At 39.1% G+C, this 13,332-nt stretch overlaps 1 protein-coding gene across 8 annotated transcripts in view; it reads left to right on the plus strand.

Moving 5' to 3' along the window:
• NAV3 (neuron navigator 3) overlaps positions 1–13,332 on the plus strand; it is a 448,025-nt gene that overhangs the window by 398,067 nt on the left and 36,626 nt on the right. For all 8 annotated transcript variants that reach the window (XM_035127692.3, XM_088676973.1, XM_088676974.1 and 5 more), the window contains 3 exons: positions 2,045–2,097; positions 7,064–7,087; positions 8,361–8,438. In XM_035127692.3, coding sequence (XP_034983583.3) covers positions 2,045–2,097; positions 7,064–7,087; positions 8,361–8,438 — 155 coding nt within the window. The remainder of the gene's footprint in view (positions 1–2,044; positions 2,098–7,063; positions 7,088–8,360; positions 8,439–13,332) is intronic.

Below are 13,332 nucleotides of genomic sequence, written 5' to 3' on the forward strand. Positions count from 1 at the left end.
CAGCAAACTTTTTCAGCAGGGGGCCGGTCCACTGTCCCTCAGACCTTGTGGGGGGGCAGACTATATTTTGAAAAAAAATACGAACGAATTCCTATGCCCCACAAATAACCCAGAGATGCATTTTAAATAAAAGCACACATTCTACTCATGTAAAAACATCAGGCAGGCCCCACAAATAACCCAGAGATGCATTTTAAATAAAAGGACACATTCTACTCATGGAAAAACATGCTGATTCCTGGACCATCCGTGGGCCGGATAGAGAAGGCGATTGGGCCGCATCCGGCCCCCGGGCCTTAGTTTGGGGACCCTGGTACTAACAACTCCTCTTTAATATTTAGACAATTGCAGTTTTTCAATATGCAGAACTTTGTTAAAAACGAAGGCAGCTGCCATATACTATAATTAATACAACATAATATAGCATTCTTACATATATTTAGGCTTATCTGTACTCAAATGAGTATTCATGCAGACTTTTGTCAAGCTCTAAAAACCTCCCATATGCTTTACCTATTCAGATCTCTGCGGGGACAATAATTTCACAGCTGTTTATCTTTCTGCCGGGGATGATGATCCATGCCACCCGGGCTGCTAAGCTGTTGAAGCTCTCCCAGGCTTTTGCTTTCATCAGCCTGATTTTCACTTTCCCCACTTTTCTCAGAGTTTCTGGCTACGTCTAGTTAAGCTCTCCCACACTGCCTCACTACACAAAAAGTCAGTGTTTTTTTCCACCTCCAATTCACAAGCACTATCTGTCTAGCTATTTTTCTGTCTAGAGCTGGCAGCAGGCCAAGCTTTGCAGATCCTTTTTTTCCCCTCCTTCTGGCATTTGCAGCAATCCCTGCTGACTTTATACCATGTAATGTTCCAACAAGCTTAAGCAGGCCTTGGCTAGACATCCTCAGCTAAGGATATCAGCACTGGAAAAGTAAGGGATATTGTGGAACAGGTGTGACTGAACCATAGCTGCCAAGTTCTCCCTTTTTTTAAAGGGAAATTCCCTTATGCTGAATAGGCTTCCTCGTGAGAAAAGGGAAAACTTGGCACCTATGGACTGAACTGTAGGGATGAATAGATCTGTACCGATCTGAAAAAAGGAATGATGTTTTGCATTTCTCTTGACGAAGAAATATGGCGATGTTAGTGTTGGCCCAGCATATCTCTATCACAGTTTTGCTGGGGAGTGCCAAGCAATGTGGTGGTATAATTCTACCTGAGTAATAATAGCAGGTAGAGCATTTCAGTATGGATATCAAATTCACATCTATGCTGTTCCGTTAAAGCTAACTGGCTAGCTTTAGGGTAAATCATAACTAGGATACATTAGGTACTAATATCTATCTAAAGTGCTACGCAAGTGTTAAATCATAATAAAAGTAACAGTTCTGGAGTTCCAATAATATTTATTGGAAATTCAGCTTTTAACAGTGAAAATAGGTTATCCCCGTTCAGACATTCTAAATCTTCCCCATTATCTTACACAAATAAATACTTAGAGAATTTTAAGTGAGGATTAAATTATCCTATCCCCACCCCCCAAATCATAGCCTTAATCTGGATTGAGCCCTCTATTACTGTATTTGCTTTTTGAGTCATCCAATGAAGGATATGCACACAAAAACACACACACAGACTAAGATTTACTTTCATTCCAAACCACAGTTTAGAAGTCATCATTTTGCTTTGCCAAAAGGTGATGTTCAGATGATATTTTACTATCAAAGAAGGGTAACGTAATTGTTGTTTGCTAGCAAAAAGGCAGTGGACTATTACAATCCAAATGCAAGTGTTTTTCAATGGACAAAAACCATTCTAGGTGTTATAGGAACAACCGGTGTGTGTGTGTGTGTGTGTGTGTGTGTGTGTGTGTGTGTGTGTGTGTGTGTAAATGGATAACCTCAATAATACGGTAGCTTTCTTTTTTTTCTTTTTAGTTGTTCCTAATTGAAAAGAGATGTTCTGTTGTTGCTCGTGATGGGAAATAACTCCTGTTGCTTCATCAATATCTTTGTGATAATGCTCTTGATGTTTCTCTTTTTAGTACACGGGTCTTCGTTATCCCTAGTTTCCAGCACCTCTTCTCTCTACTCCACAGTAAGTTGACAATATATAAAAGACTGTACTTCATGATATCATGCATACCATGGAAAGCCAGGGGGATTGCTAAGCGGTTCAGGAAACAGATGGAAATTTGACATAGGTAGGGCAATGAAAATCTCTCACTGCTGTTTGACTTTAACATTTTCCTTATACTTTTCAAAGTACAATGCACAACTGCCTCCTTGCATTAAAATTCGCTATCTGTAACATCTTTTGTGTTTTCCCTTTGAAAGTGGAATTGTACAAAATCTACCAGTGCCAATTGTTATTGTTGTGTGCTGCTCAGTGCCCTCATGCTTAGCCATTCTACCTTGTCCCACCGCCATTTTTGAGCACATTAAAAGAGCCGATAGCACTTGGTGGATTGCTTTGGTAGGGACCTGCTGAGGTGTGAAAGATTATTCTGAAATTACAGTGTTGCTTTGAGGTTGCAGTTTTGGATTCTGACATAAGATGATTTTTATGGAACCAGACAGTAGGTGACTTTAATTATTAGACATATTTGAACTTTCAGACAGTGGAAAATTTTTATTTTTATGTTGAATTTAGGAAACAATGTCAACTTCTGGCTGGAGAGAGAAGGAAATACTGCAATGCATTTCATGTAATACAGGGTACTTAGGGTGGAAAACCTACTGGCACAGCTAGAGTTTTGATAAGTTATTGAACATAGAGCAAGCTTATCATACATTTTGCAGCACACTGTGAGGTATAGTGCTGTTCAAGAAATGAATGACCTAAGCCCTACTTTGGAAAGCAAAGCTACTTGTGTGATACTTTGGATTCAGTTTTTGTTGAAAGCATGGCTGCTGCCTCCTTAAAGTACAAAGATGTTTGGAAACAATTGTTCATGAGGTTCATGATGAATCATGGATTGAATTATATTCTCTATGTTGAGGTTGCTTTGGTTATGATAACTTGCCCATGTATGTTCTCATGCCACCAAACAGATCTTTCCAACAACTTCCCCTGTCCATTAAAATACCAAACTCTATTTTAAAAATTTGTAACAAAGCTTGCAGATTAAAGTCATATATGCACTTAGGAACATTTGCATATTGCATATTTAATTTTAGTGCCTAACGCTCATAATTTGCATATTATCTCAACTTACATTAACTGTAGCTCTTTTGAAGAACTGAGCAATGTTCCAAATATGGTCGACCTGGGGAAGGGAGATATAAAATCCAGCTTTAATTTGCATTATGCATAGAGCATATTTGGCACATTTGAGTTTATATGCTTGAGAATTCAGATTTTTAAGGGCACAGAATAATGTTCTTGCCACCTGAACGTGCTTATATCGAATGCCAAATGCTAACTCCACTGAACTGGTAGATGTAAAACACAAATTGTTGTGTATGAACTTCAAGATTCATTGAATCAGCCTGTATATATATTTTTTGACCTGTCTATATTTTTGAAGCATTTCTATGCTTGCAAATATATTTGCATTAGCAATTTAGACTATTGTAACCTTTAGTGAAGCCCCAGGTGCAGTTAGCTCATGATCATTGGGGGGGGGGCTACAGCATGGGAAGATATATTAAACCCAGGACAACCTATTGGGATCAAATAGGCCACAACTTTATTGATTATACAGATGCCAGTAGGTTTTGGCATAGCCATTGGGTATGTATCCTGCATCACCTAGTCTGCCTGCTGAATGATTATTTTACAGGGTCAATCCTGGGTTAAGACGTACATGAAATCAAGGTGCTACTTTCAAGAGTGCCATATTGAGGGGTGCTGTGGCCTATCACCCACCATCTGGGTATCTGGACAGAACCACCTCTCCATGGACCCCTTTAATAGCGTATCCCGGTTCCTTAAAGTGAGGAGGGCTCCGAACCTCCTCCTCTCCACCACCTAGACTAAGGTGGAATATACACACACATAAAAACTGTTCTGCAAATGTTTTTTTTAAGCGTTTTACAAAATACAGTGGTACCTCTGGTTGCGGATGGGATCCGTTCCGGAGCTCTGGTTGGATCCTGAGGTTTCCGCAGCCGGAGGTGCCTGTTCTGCACACACACGCAGCACGACAGAGCTCTACTGCACATGCACGCACGACGAAAGCCGCAAATATACTTACAGGTTTGACGTGTGCGTATCCCAAAGGATACGTAACAAGAGGGGCACGTAAGTAGAGGTACCACTGTACATTGCATTTTCCATAAGGCTCACCATCGCCATCTAGTGCCACATTGTATATTGCACTTAAAACACACTTAAAATGTTTTATTTGCAGCTGTATAGCTGAGTCCCAAGAATCCAACCCAATACCTTATCTGCCAACAAGTTGTGACAATTTCTATGTGGTATCCAAAATCCCTAGATAAGCCCAATTAGTCTGCAGGCAAATTCCTCCCTGCCCTCTCTGAATACAGTGACCAAATACTTCCATAGCAAGGTTTTAAGTGTGGGCTGCCTGCTCACTTCCAGGCAAACATGTTGCATAGGTTGGGAGGCTGGGGAATCCAGCAACGAATTATGTGGTGAAGCTAGGGGCAGCGGCTCGCACGGCCGGTGAAGGAAAAAGTGACGTCCTCCACCAGCCACGCGGGAACCAGGAGACTGCCTCTGGTTCGTCCATGGCCATGCCAGGCAACAGTCGCACTTGCTGCCCTGCTTGAATTGCACAGTCAGGTAACCATTACCTTTTTCGACAAGTAGGACGAATGTTTATGAATCATACACTTACCCCACACCACATCAGCCGATAAGAATGATCATTCTAAGATTTCTGTTGCTAGACCCTTTCTCCTTTTCTCACCACTCGGCATCACTTCTTGTTCAGCATTTGAGTATCTAGCTGTGATAATGGGAGCTAAAAACCTTTTCGTTAAGGGCAAGGGATGCTTTTGGACTATAAAATCAGTAGTGTGAATTGCAGTTGAAGGACATAATCCCTGTTCAGCGTTTCCCCTCTTTGTTCTCATAGGCTCCTAGGGATAAAACTCATATGATTGTGCAGCCCCTAATCAAGAAATGGTACTCCAGTGGAAATATCAAGCATAGAGTTTGATTTCAGTGATAGGCAAGAAGACCATAAAGAACAAAATTTCTTCTGTGATATTATACAGTGCTCCACGCCTTCTTTCACATCTACACATTGCGTTTAAAGTACTAGCTGTTCTATCTTTTTAAAATAGAACTCTCCCCCCACTACTATGTCATGGTGCCCACAAATATGTTTTCATATGATTTTCTGTGCCTCTGATCATACTGCTGGGATAAGAGGTACAAAAAGCTTTGTTACTTTTGCTGCAAAAGATGCATCAAACAGACTGTCACTCTCTTTGCTCTCATTATATCACAGCTGTGTCTGATTAATGCAGACTTGTGTAAAATTTCTTGTTTTTACTCCTCCCCTTTGGTTTTATTCCAAGTGTTATGCTTCAAAGGAAGAGGCCTTTTGAGTCTGTAAACTGGGCTTCCTTGGCAGTGTCATGGAACTATCGATATTTCTATACCAAAATTTTAGGAGTCTTTGCTTGATGGTGTTTCTAAGAACCACCTTATTCTCTTAAAGACCAACTAAGTTTTTATTTTGGTATGAGCTTTCGTGTGCATGCACACTTCTTCAGATACAGTGAAATAGGAGTCCCCAGGCACTTATGTAGAGAAGGGGTGGGGATGGGGAGGGGAGGGGGGATCACTCAGAAGGGTGGTGGAAGTGGGTGATTGACTGACTGATAGCTGTTGATGACCGAAAACGACTGCAAATGGTTTTGCATGAAAAAGCAAGGGTTGAGATGGCTGAAGATCGCTTATCATGTATAATGAGATAAGAATCCGATATCTCTGTTCAAACCAGGTCCCTCCATGGTTTTGAGCTTGGTGATAAGTTGTAATTCAGCAACTTCTCTTTCCAGTCTATTTCTGAAATTCTTTTGTAGTAAGACAGCTACTTTGAGATCTTGTATAGAATGTCCTGGGAGATTGAAGTGTTCTCCTACTGGTTTTTCTGTCTTCTATATTGGACAAAGAGGCCAAACCCTACGCCAAAGGATAAATGGACATAAATCTGACATCAGGAACCAGAAGACAGAAAAACCAGTAGGAGAACACTTCAATCTCCCAGGACATTCCAACTTAGTTGGTCTTTAAGGTGCTACTGAAGGAATTTTTTTATTTTACTTCGACCCAGACCAACACGGCTACCTACCTGTAACCTTATTCTCTGTTATTTTTATTTTGAAATTTCTATATAGTCCTTCAATAGCCCATTCAGTTCAAATCCTAGCGCAGGATAATGCACAAAAAATTAAGAAATCTTTCAGGTATAAGACAGAGTCAGCAGGTCTTAAAGTATCTACTCAGAAGTCAGTCCTGTTATGTTTGATAGAACATCCTCCCAGGTAAAGGTGTATAAGGTTGTGTCCTAAAACACTAGTAGTAACTTCATTTGCAGAGAAAGTTGCATCCAAAAATCTGTTTATAATCTTGCTATCTTCATTCTTATGCTGCTTTTTTGCAATTATATTTGAGAACTGGTTTTTGTCTGAGTCAGAAGCTATTATTTTGATTTTCTTAAATACAGATGTAACTCAGAAAATTAGAATATTGTTGAAAAGTGCATTTATTTCAGTAATGCATCTTATTATTTTTAATTTTTCTTTTAATTTTTACAAATGCTTTCTTTTGGAAATTCTACAGTAATAAAACAAATAGTTACAATAATACAAAAATAAACATCGCTATTACATTTCATTAATTACATTCCATTTATAATTGACCCGCTTAACAACAAATAATTACAATTACAACAAATAAAGGCTTGACATATCTTGCTTTGCATGTCATGCATCTATCTCATATATTGGTTTCACCTTTTAAGCTGCATTACTGAAATAAATGCACTTTTCAATGCTATGCTAATTTTCCAAGTTTCACCTGTAAAATTCAGTTGTCTGTTTCCATAAATAACTGCTCTTGCTTTCACTTTCTCCCATAGGCTGAAGAAAAAGCACATTCAGAGGTAAAAAGATTGGCATTATTAATTTTATACACAATATTTTGCTGTACAGAGTGCTTTTCAATAGCCTCAAATGCCCAGCATGAACCTATGATGACATCAGCTCTCATGTACTTGTATGGTGTTATTTAGGCCAGCACATTTTCTTATCAGAAAGGGCACAAGGTCCCCTCAGTCACCACCAGTTGCCAGCAACCTCTTACTGCTATCCTCACCTGACTTTACCAGCCATCACCCTAATGAATCCATTCCTACTCAAATAATTAACTGACTTTTATGATAAGGGCTATTAAACTACTAAAATACTATAGAGATGCACTAAAGGTCAAGTCTAGTACACTTGTGGTTGATGTTTTGTGGGATGTCTCTTACTCATTTGGCAGGGATTTGAGTCATTATTCCATCATTCTCATATATATATATATATATGATGCCAAAATCTATCCTCCATATAGATATGCCAAAATCTTTCCTCCATTTTCTCAAAGGTTTTCTTTCCCTGTGACCGAGGCTTCCATTTTTCTTACCCATTCTTCTGGCGTTTTATAATTTCTTTAGGATTTTGTTGGGTGTGGGGTTTTGAACTTAATGTTGCAAGGCAACCGGGAGTTGGGGCATCTATTTGACACACACACACCCCAGCCCCAGTAAACATGTCTCCATTATTCTCTAGCCTTCAGGGCTACCTGCACTTGCTGTTCTGCAAAAGCCTGAAGTGTGGGCCTTCAGGGAGGATAAAGAAGTGTGGTGATTTACAGAATGCAAAAAGGGACACTCACAGACATGCTTCAGAAATAAGAAAAGTATGACAAAATTCCCACACCCCAGCCATGAGAATTTCACAAAAAATTCTCTCTCCCCTGATAATGTTTGAATACAGTTTTCTCACTAATTGATGGAGAATGGTAAAAAAAAATAAGGGGAAAAAGTGAGCTACACAGCACTGCATTGGATAGAAATTAACTCATGCTTCACTTGCTTAATACTAAGCTTATGCAATTCAGTTCGTATCATCATTCACACATTTTAAATAAATATCTATGAGGCTTTAAAATTTAGATTTATGTGATGTGTGTATGTTGTATCTTAATGGAAATTTTCAAACCATAGATGAAGCCTTTGATATACAGTACTGTCTGTAGCGTATACACAAATGTTGGAACAAACAGCACCAGCTATTCTTCTACCGTAATTTCTCATGTTGAATAGCCTTAGTTAAAGCATAAGGTTATACTGGCATATTTTGAGAGACATTTGTGTTTGTTCCCACATCCAGCAAATTCATAAACTACGAAGGGAGCTGGTTGCATCGCAGGAAAAAGTGGCCACCCTGACATCACAGCTGTCAGCTAATGTAAGTCATTTACTGCTGTCATTAATAATTTCTACAGGGTTTTTAATGTATATATGCTTTTATAATCACAATAATCATGTGAGGAAGACCACTGCCATTATCCCTTTGCAAACACAGGTGAGACTGATGACTTTAAAGGCATTTATACTACTATTCTTCAAGCCAGTGTAGGGTGCCAAGCAAGCAAGCAAGCAAACAACAAACAAACAAACAAACAAACAGAAAAAAGGGAATCTTTTCTGACTTTGGGTGAATGCAGATGCATGCTTAAAAGTGTTATAGAAATAGAACACATGTATACATTGTAATGCAACATATGTGATCAGGACCACAAAACCTCAAGGACCTCATCATCTGAGGCTCTTCTTCATGTGCTTCCTCCATGAGAGGTCCGGAGGGTGACAACACAAGACTGGGCCATTTCTGCAGTAGCTCCCTGTTTGTGGAATGCTCTCCCCAGGGAGGTTCATATTGTGCCTTCATTATACATCTTTAGGCACCAGGTGAAAATGTTCCTCTTCAACCAGGCCTTTGGCTGATAAATATTCTACGGCTTTTTAAATGTGTTTGTGGGAGGGAGAATTATTGTTATTTTATTTTATTTTAACTATTTATTTTGTGCTTTTCTCCCAAATATTGTTAGCTCACAGAGCTTCAAACTCCTCCCTTTCCCACCCACCCAAACCTAGATTATACAGTGCAAAATGGGGGCTAGGGGTGAAAGGCATTGCCCCCTTTAATGCATTTCCTAATAATTCAGAAAGCATTCACTGGCCATTTTATCTAGCAATCTCCCAAAAATATCTGCTTTCCTGCAGTGTTGCTGTTGTGGCTCTCAAAGTGCTTGGCGCAGATATTTTGTCAGGTGTTTCTATGGCCACACCAAAATTTAAGTATTTTCTTTCTAGGATATGGGAAATCAGGATGGTGGGATTTCAAATTCTTGCTTATAATAAAAAAGTGCTATTACTTTCATGTGATATATTATTTATTCTTTCTATTTGAATGATATTCACATTCTACTTATTAAACACTTAATCATAAAAGGACGTAAAAAAGAAAAGCGATACCATGCCATGCACAGATACTCAACCAAAGCACTGAAATGGAACTTATAAACAGGGGCAGATTTACAGCTACAGCCATTTCTACTGTCAGTAAGACAATGATAACTACTCATGTTTGATTCTTTTACATACACAGTACGTAAAGGATTGTGTGAAATGCAGCTTTAAAAAAGAAATCCAAAAGGAGGTAGCTGTTGGGATTTTGAGATTCTACAAAATGATTTTAGCTTTTGTTGAAGCACAGCAATTACTACTGGCAGAAAATAAAATGTCAGGTGTCAGCTGGTGACATTGGTGGGTGCTTTTGAATAATGCAACATTTTTATCGTTTATGTGTTTTGAAATGTGACTGACTAGGAGCAGAGAAGTTCAGCTATGGACTACATTTCCAACTTTTTTGTAGTACTCTAGCAGCTTATCTTTTGACATTTCTGCTTTCCCTAAAAGGAACCCACTTGTATGATTGAAGGTGTTGTAATTCTGGACATATAAGATTGCTTTTGTGTAGCTAGTATCCACCATATTAAATTATTAATCCTGTTGAAGGATGAACCCAAAAAATCCATATTCTGTTCTACTTTGACAAACAATTTTTGAACAACTTGCTACGGTCAGTCAGTGTCAGAACTTCGGCTTCCATTTATGGCCAGCAAGAGTAATGCATCCTAGATTAGCAGTAACCACAGAAGTGAAAATTTAAAGTTAATTTGAAAATGTTTGAACAGTTTTGGAAGACTTCCTGTGTTACTAGTTTTCAGTGTTTCATCACTGTGAAAGAAGAAAGGCGAGTCCTTTTCTCAGCATAGGATGGAAATAAAATGGTCAATGATGTAGGAAGAACTCATCTTGCACATGCTGCTTGCTCTGGAACAGTAGAGGTAGGAGGAAAAGAGGCATTGCTTAGGAGAAGAGGGTGGGACGTGGGGAGAATGCCAGGCCCTGATACAGAGATCTGATGGACCATATTAGGTCTGTGGGCCACTTTAGTCACACTGAAATCAATGGAATGTTAGTTACTGCAAATTTGCCCCATTGATTAAGTTGCACTTTGGCCTCAATCAACGCATCATTTAGATTTGTGTGCGCAATCTTCGTCAGAATAAAAATCGAAATGTCTTTTTGCACATCTTTTTCCATTTTCCTGTTTTCTGACTTAGTAACAATACCTATTGGAAGCCATAATTTAGCAAGCATGTGTTTATTTCTTGTTTGTAAGGCAAGATTATCTTATCTGAGACTCCTTTGCTCTGTTCAGTATCTAGTTATTCATCTCAGCTGATAAAGCCCAAGGCATCTTCTTCTTCCTCTTCTTTTTTTTTACAATTTAATCTACTCAAACTCCAGCTGCTGCTGATGTCTTGATTTCCAGTTACTTCAACTTGGTGATTGAATTTCCCTTTGTTGTTTGCTTCTGAGCTGCTGAAGGGGAAATCCCAGAACTATTTTTTTAAAGGAGTTCTTTTAGTTCAATTTGTATCTAACCAGCAGACTTCCTACTAGATTGAAATGTCTTTGGTCCTACCTAGCATATTTAGTTTCTCTTTGATCAGCACATCTTGAGTCCTGGAGAGCAGGGAATGCAGAACTGGCATTGGTTGAAAGAGTTCCTGGGAGTGCACAGGTGAGAAATTCACGAGACAAGGCACTGTAGGCTTGTGGTTCTTGCAAAGTTGTACTGGGTTTCTCTACAGGGTTCTCTTCCTCAAAGGAGGTCTGGTCTGGGTTAGGGGGGAGGGATTGTGACAATGCCTATGTCATGTACATGGGTTCTATGGCTGTCCTAAGTAGACAAATTAATTTAGAAGGAGTTTCCCTAAGGTATAAAATTAGGAGACTTTTAGCCATCCCTATCCTTGCCCAGGAGGCCTCACTCATGGATAGGATGGAACTGCTATTAATTTAAATTTAAATGAACACATTTCTTTTCCTTAAAATCTTTAAAAAAATAAGGCATGAACTGTCAAAAATCTGAAGACATCCCCCCACATATACTGTTACTCAAGGAAAAATGGGCCATTGTTCCATTTGTGGTTTTTTTTTTAAAAAAAAATCAACAGTGCAAGACAAGAACCCAATTTTAATTTTTGAAGTATATATTTTTTTCTCTGTAGAAGTGACAGTTGCCTAGCAATAAGTGTTTAAACCATGATTTTCATAATGCAGCAAAAGTGCTTTCTCTGTTGGAATGCAATTGTCGATTTTAATGCTTAATATTATTTGATTGGTGCTTTTTCATTGAAAAAGTGAATTTTGCAGTAATGCATAGAATCAGAGAATTAAAGAATTGTAGAGTTGGAAGGAGACCCTGAGGATCATCTCGTCCAACCCCCTGCAATGCAGGAATCTTAACTAAAGCATCTGTGACAGATGGCTTTTCAACCTCCAAGTCCATCACCTCCTGAGGGAGTCCATTCCCCTGTCCATTCCTCTGTTCACCATCTTACTGTCAGGAAGTTCTTCCTGATGTTCAATCAGAATCTCCTTTCTTGTAAGTTGCACCCATTGGTTCAAGTCCTACTCTCCGGAGCAGGAGAAAACAAGCTCGCGCCATCTACCATGTGACAGCCGTTTAGATATTTGAAGATGGCTATCATATCTCCTCTTAGTCTTCTCTTCTCCAGACTGAACATACCCAACTCCCTCAACTGTTCCTCATAAGACTTTATTTCCAGACGCTTGATCATCTTGGTCACTCTGCTATGCACATGTTCCAGCTTGTCAATATCCTTCTTAAATTGTGGTGCCCAGAACTGGACACAGTATTCCAGATGTGGTCTGACCAAGGCAGAATAAAGCGGTATTATTACTTCCCTTGATCTGGACACTATAATTCTGTTGATGCAGCCTAGAATAGCATCGGCCTTTTTTGCTGTTGATTCTTGTGGCTTAGTAAGACCCCTAAAGCCTCTTCACATGTACTACTGGCAAGCCAGGTGCCCCCAATCTTATATTGGTGCAACTTATGCCTAAGTGCATAACCTGACATTTCTCCCTTCTGAAATTCATTTTGCTAGTTTGTGCCCAGTTCTCCAATCTGTTAAGGTCCCTTCCCCATCTTTTCTGGAATGCAGCTATACTCCCCAGTTAGTGCCACAACTGTAGCATATTCCTCCTGGAAGCATTTGATTGTATTCAGTGAGATTTGTAGACTTTAGATACTGCAAACGCTGCTTTCATTTATATTCTTGCCAGAATATATCTGAGTGAAACAAAGCAAGATCTATCATCATTTGGACACAGTTATGTTCGTACTTCAAAGTTATAGCATGTCAGTGCACAGGGAGCATGCATTTTATCACAGACTTCTAAAAATCAATATTTTTGACATAGTTATCATTCTGTGAAGATCTGGGCACAGTAGTAAGCCCATCACCTTTACAGTGCATTACAGGAAGCTTACTATGGGGGTGGGAGGCGGAGCTGTACATAGAACTCAAGTTATCTGGACAAAAAAAAATTCTTCTTTGTTTCTGACAAACATTGCTGGGGAACTTAACTATAGGAGGAGGAGAATTGTTTGTCAATAAAGTTAACTTGTGCATTTGTACATTCTGATCCACTTTCTTCTCTTCAGATCTGTGACTGTTTAATCCTTTGTGATATTCAAGCTCAAAAAATCATTGTGTAATTTATGTATGTTATTTTCTGTGTTGCAGTTATATATGGAGTAGCAATAGGCTTCTCCTCTTCAATACTCATATAGTGTAACTTGTGAGGTAGTTGTGTACCCAACTGCAGATTTAGTTACTTTGCTTTGCGGGGGCATTTATTAACCTACTGTTCAGCCCACAGAGCTTCCCAAAGCAGTTTGAAATGCAGCATAAAGT

Source organism: Zootoca vivipara, chromosome 9 (assembly GCF_965207765.1).
Source record: "Zootoca vivipara chromosome 9, rZooViv2.hap1.1, whole genome shotgun sequence".
In the NCBI taxonomy this organism is placed as follows: domain Eukaryota; kingdom Metazoa; phylum Chordata; class Lepidosauria; order Squamata; family Lacertidae; genus Zootoca; species Zootoca vivipara.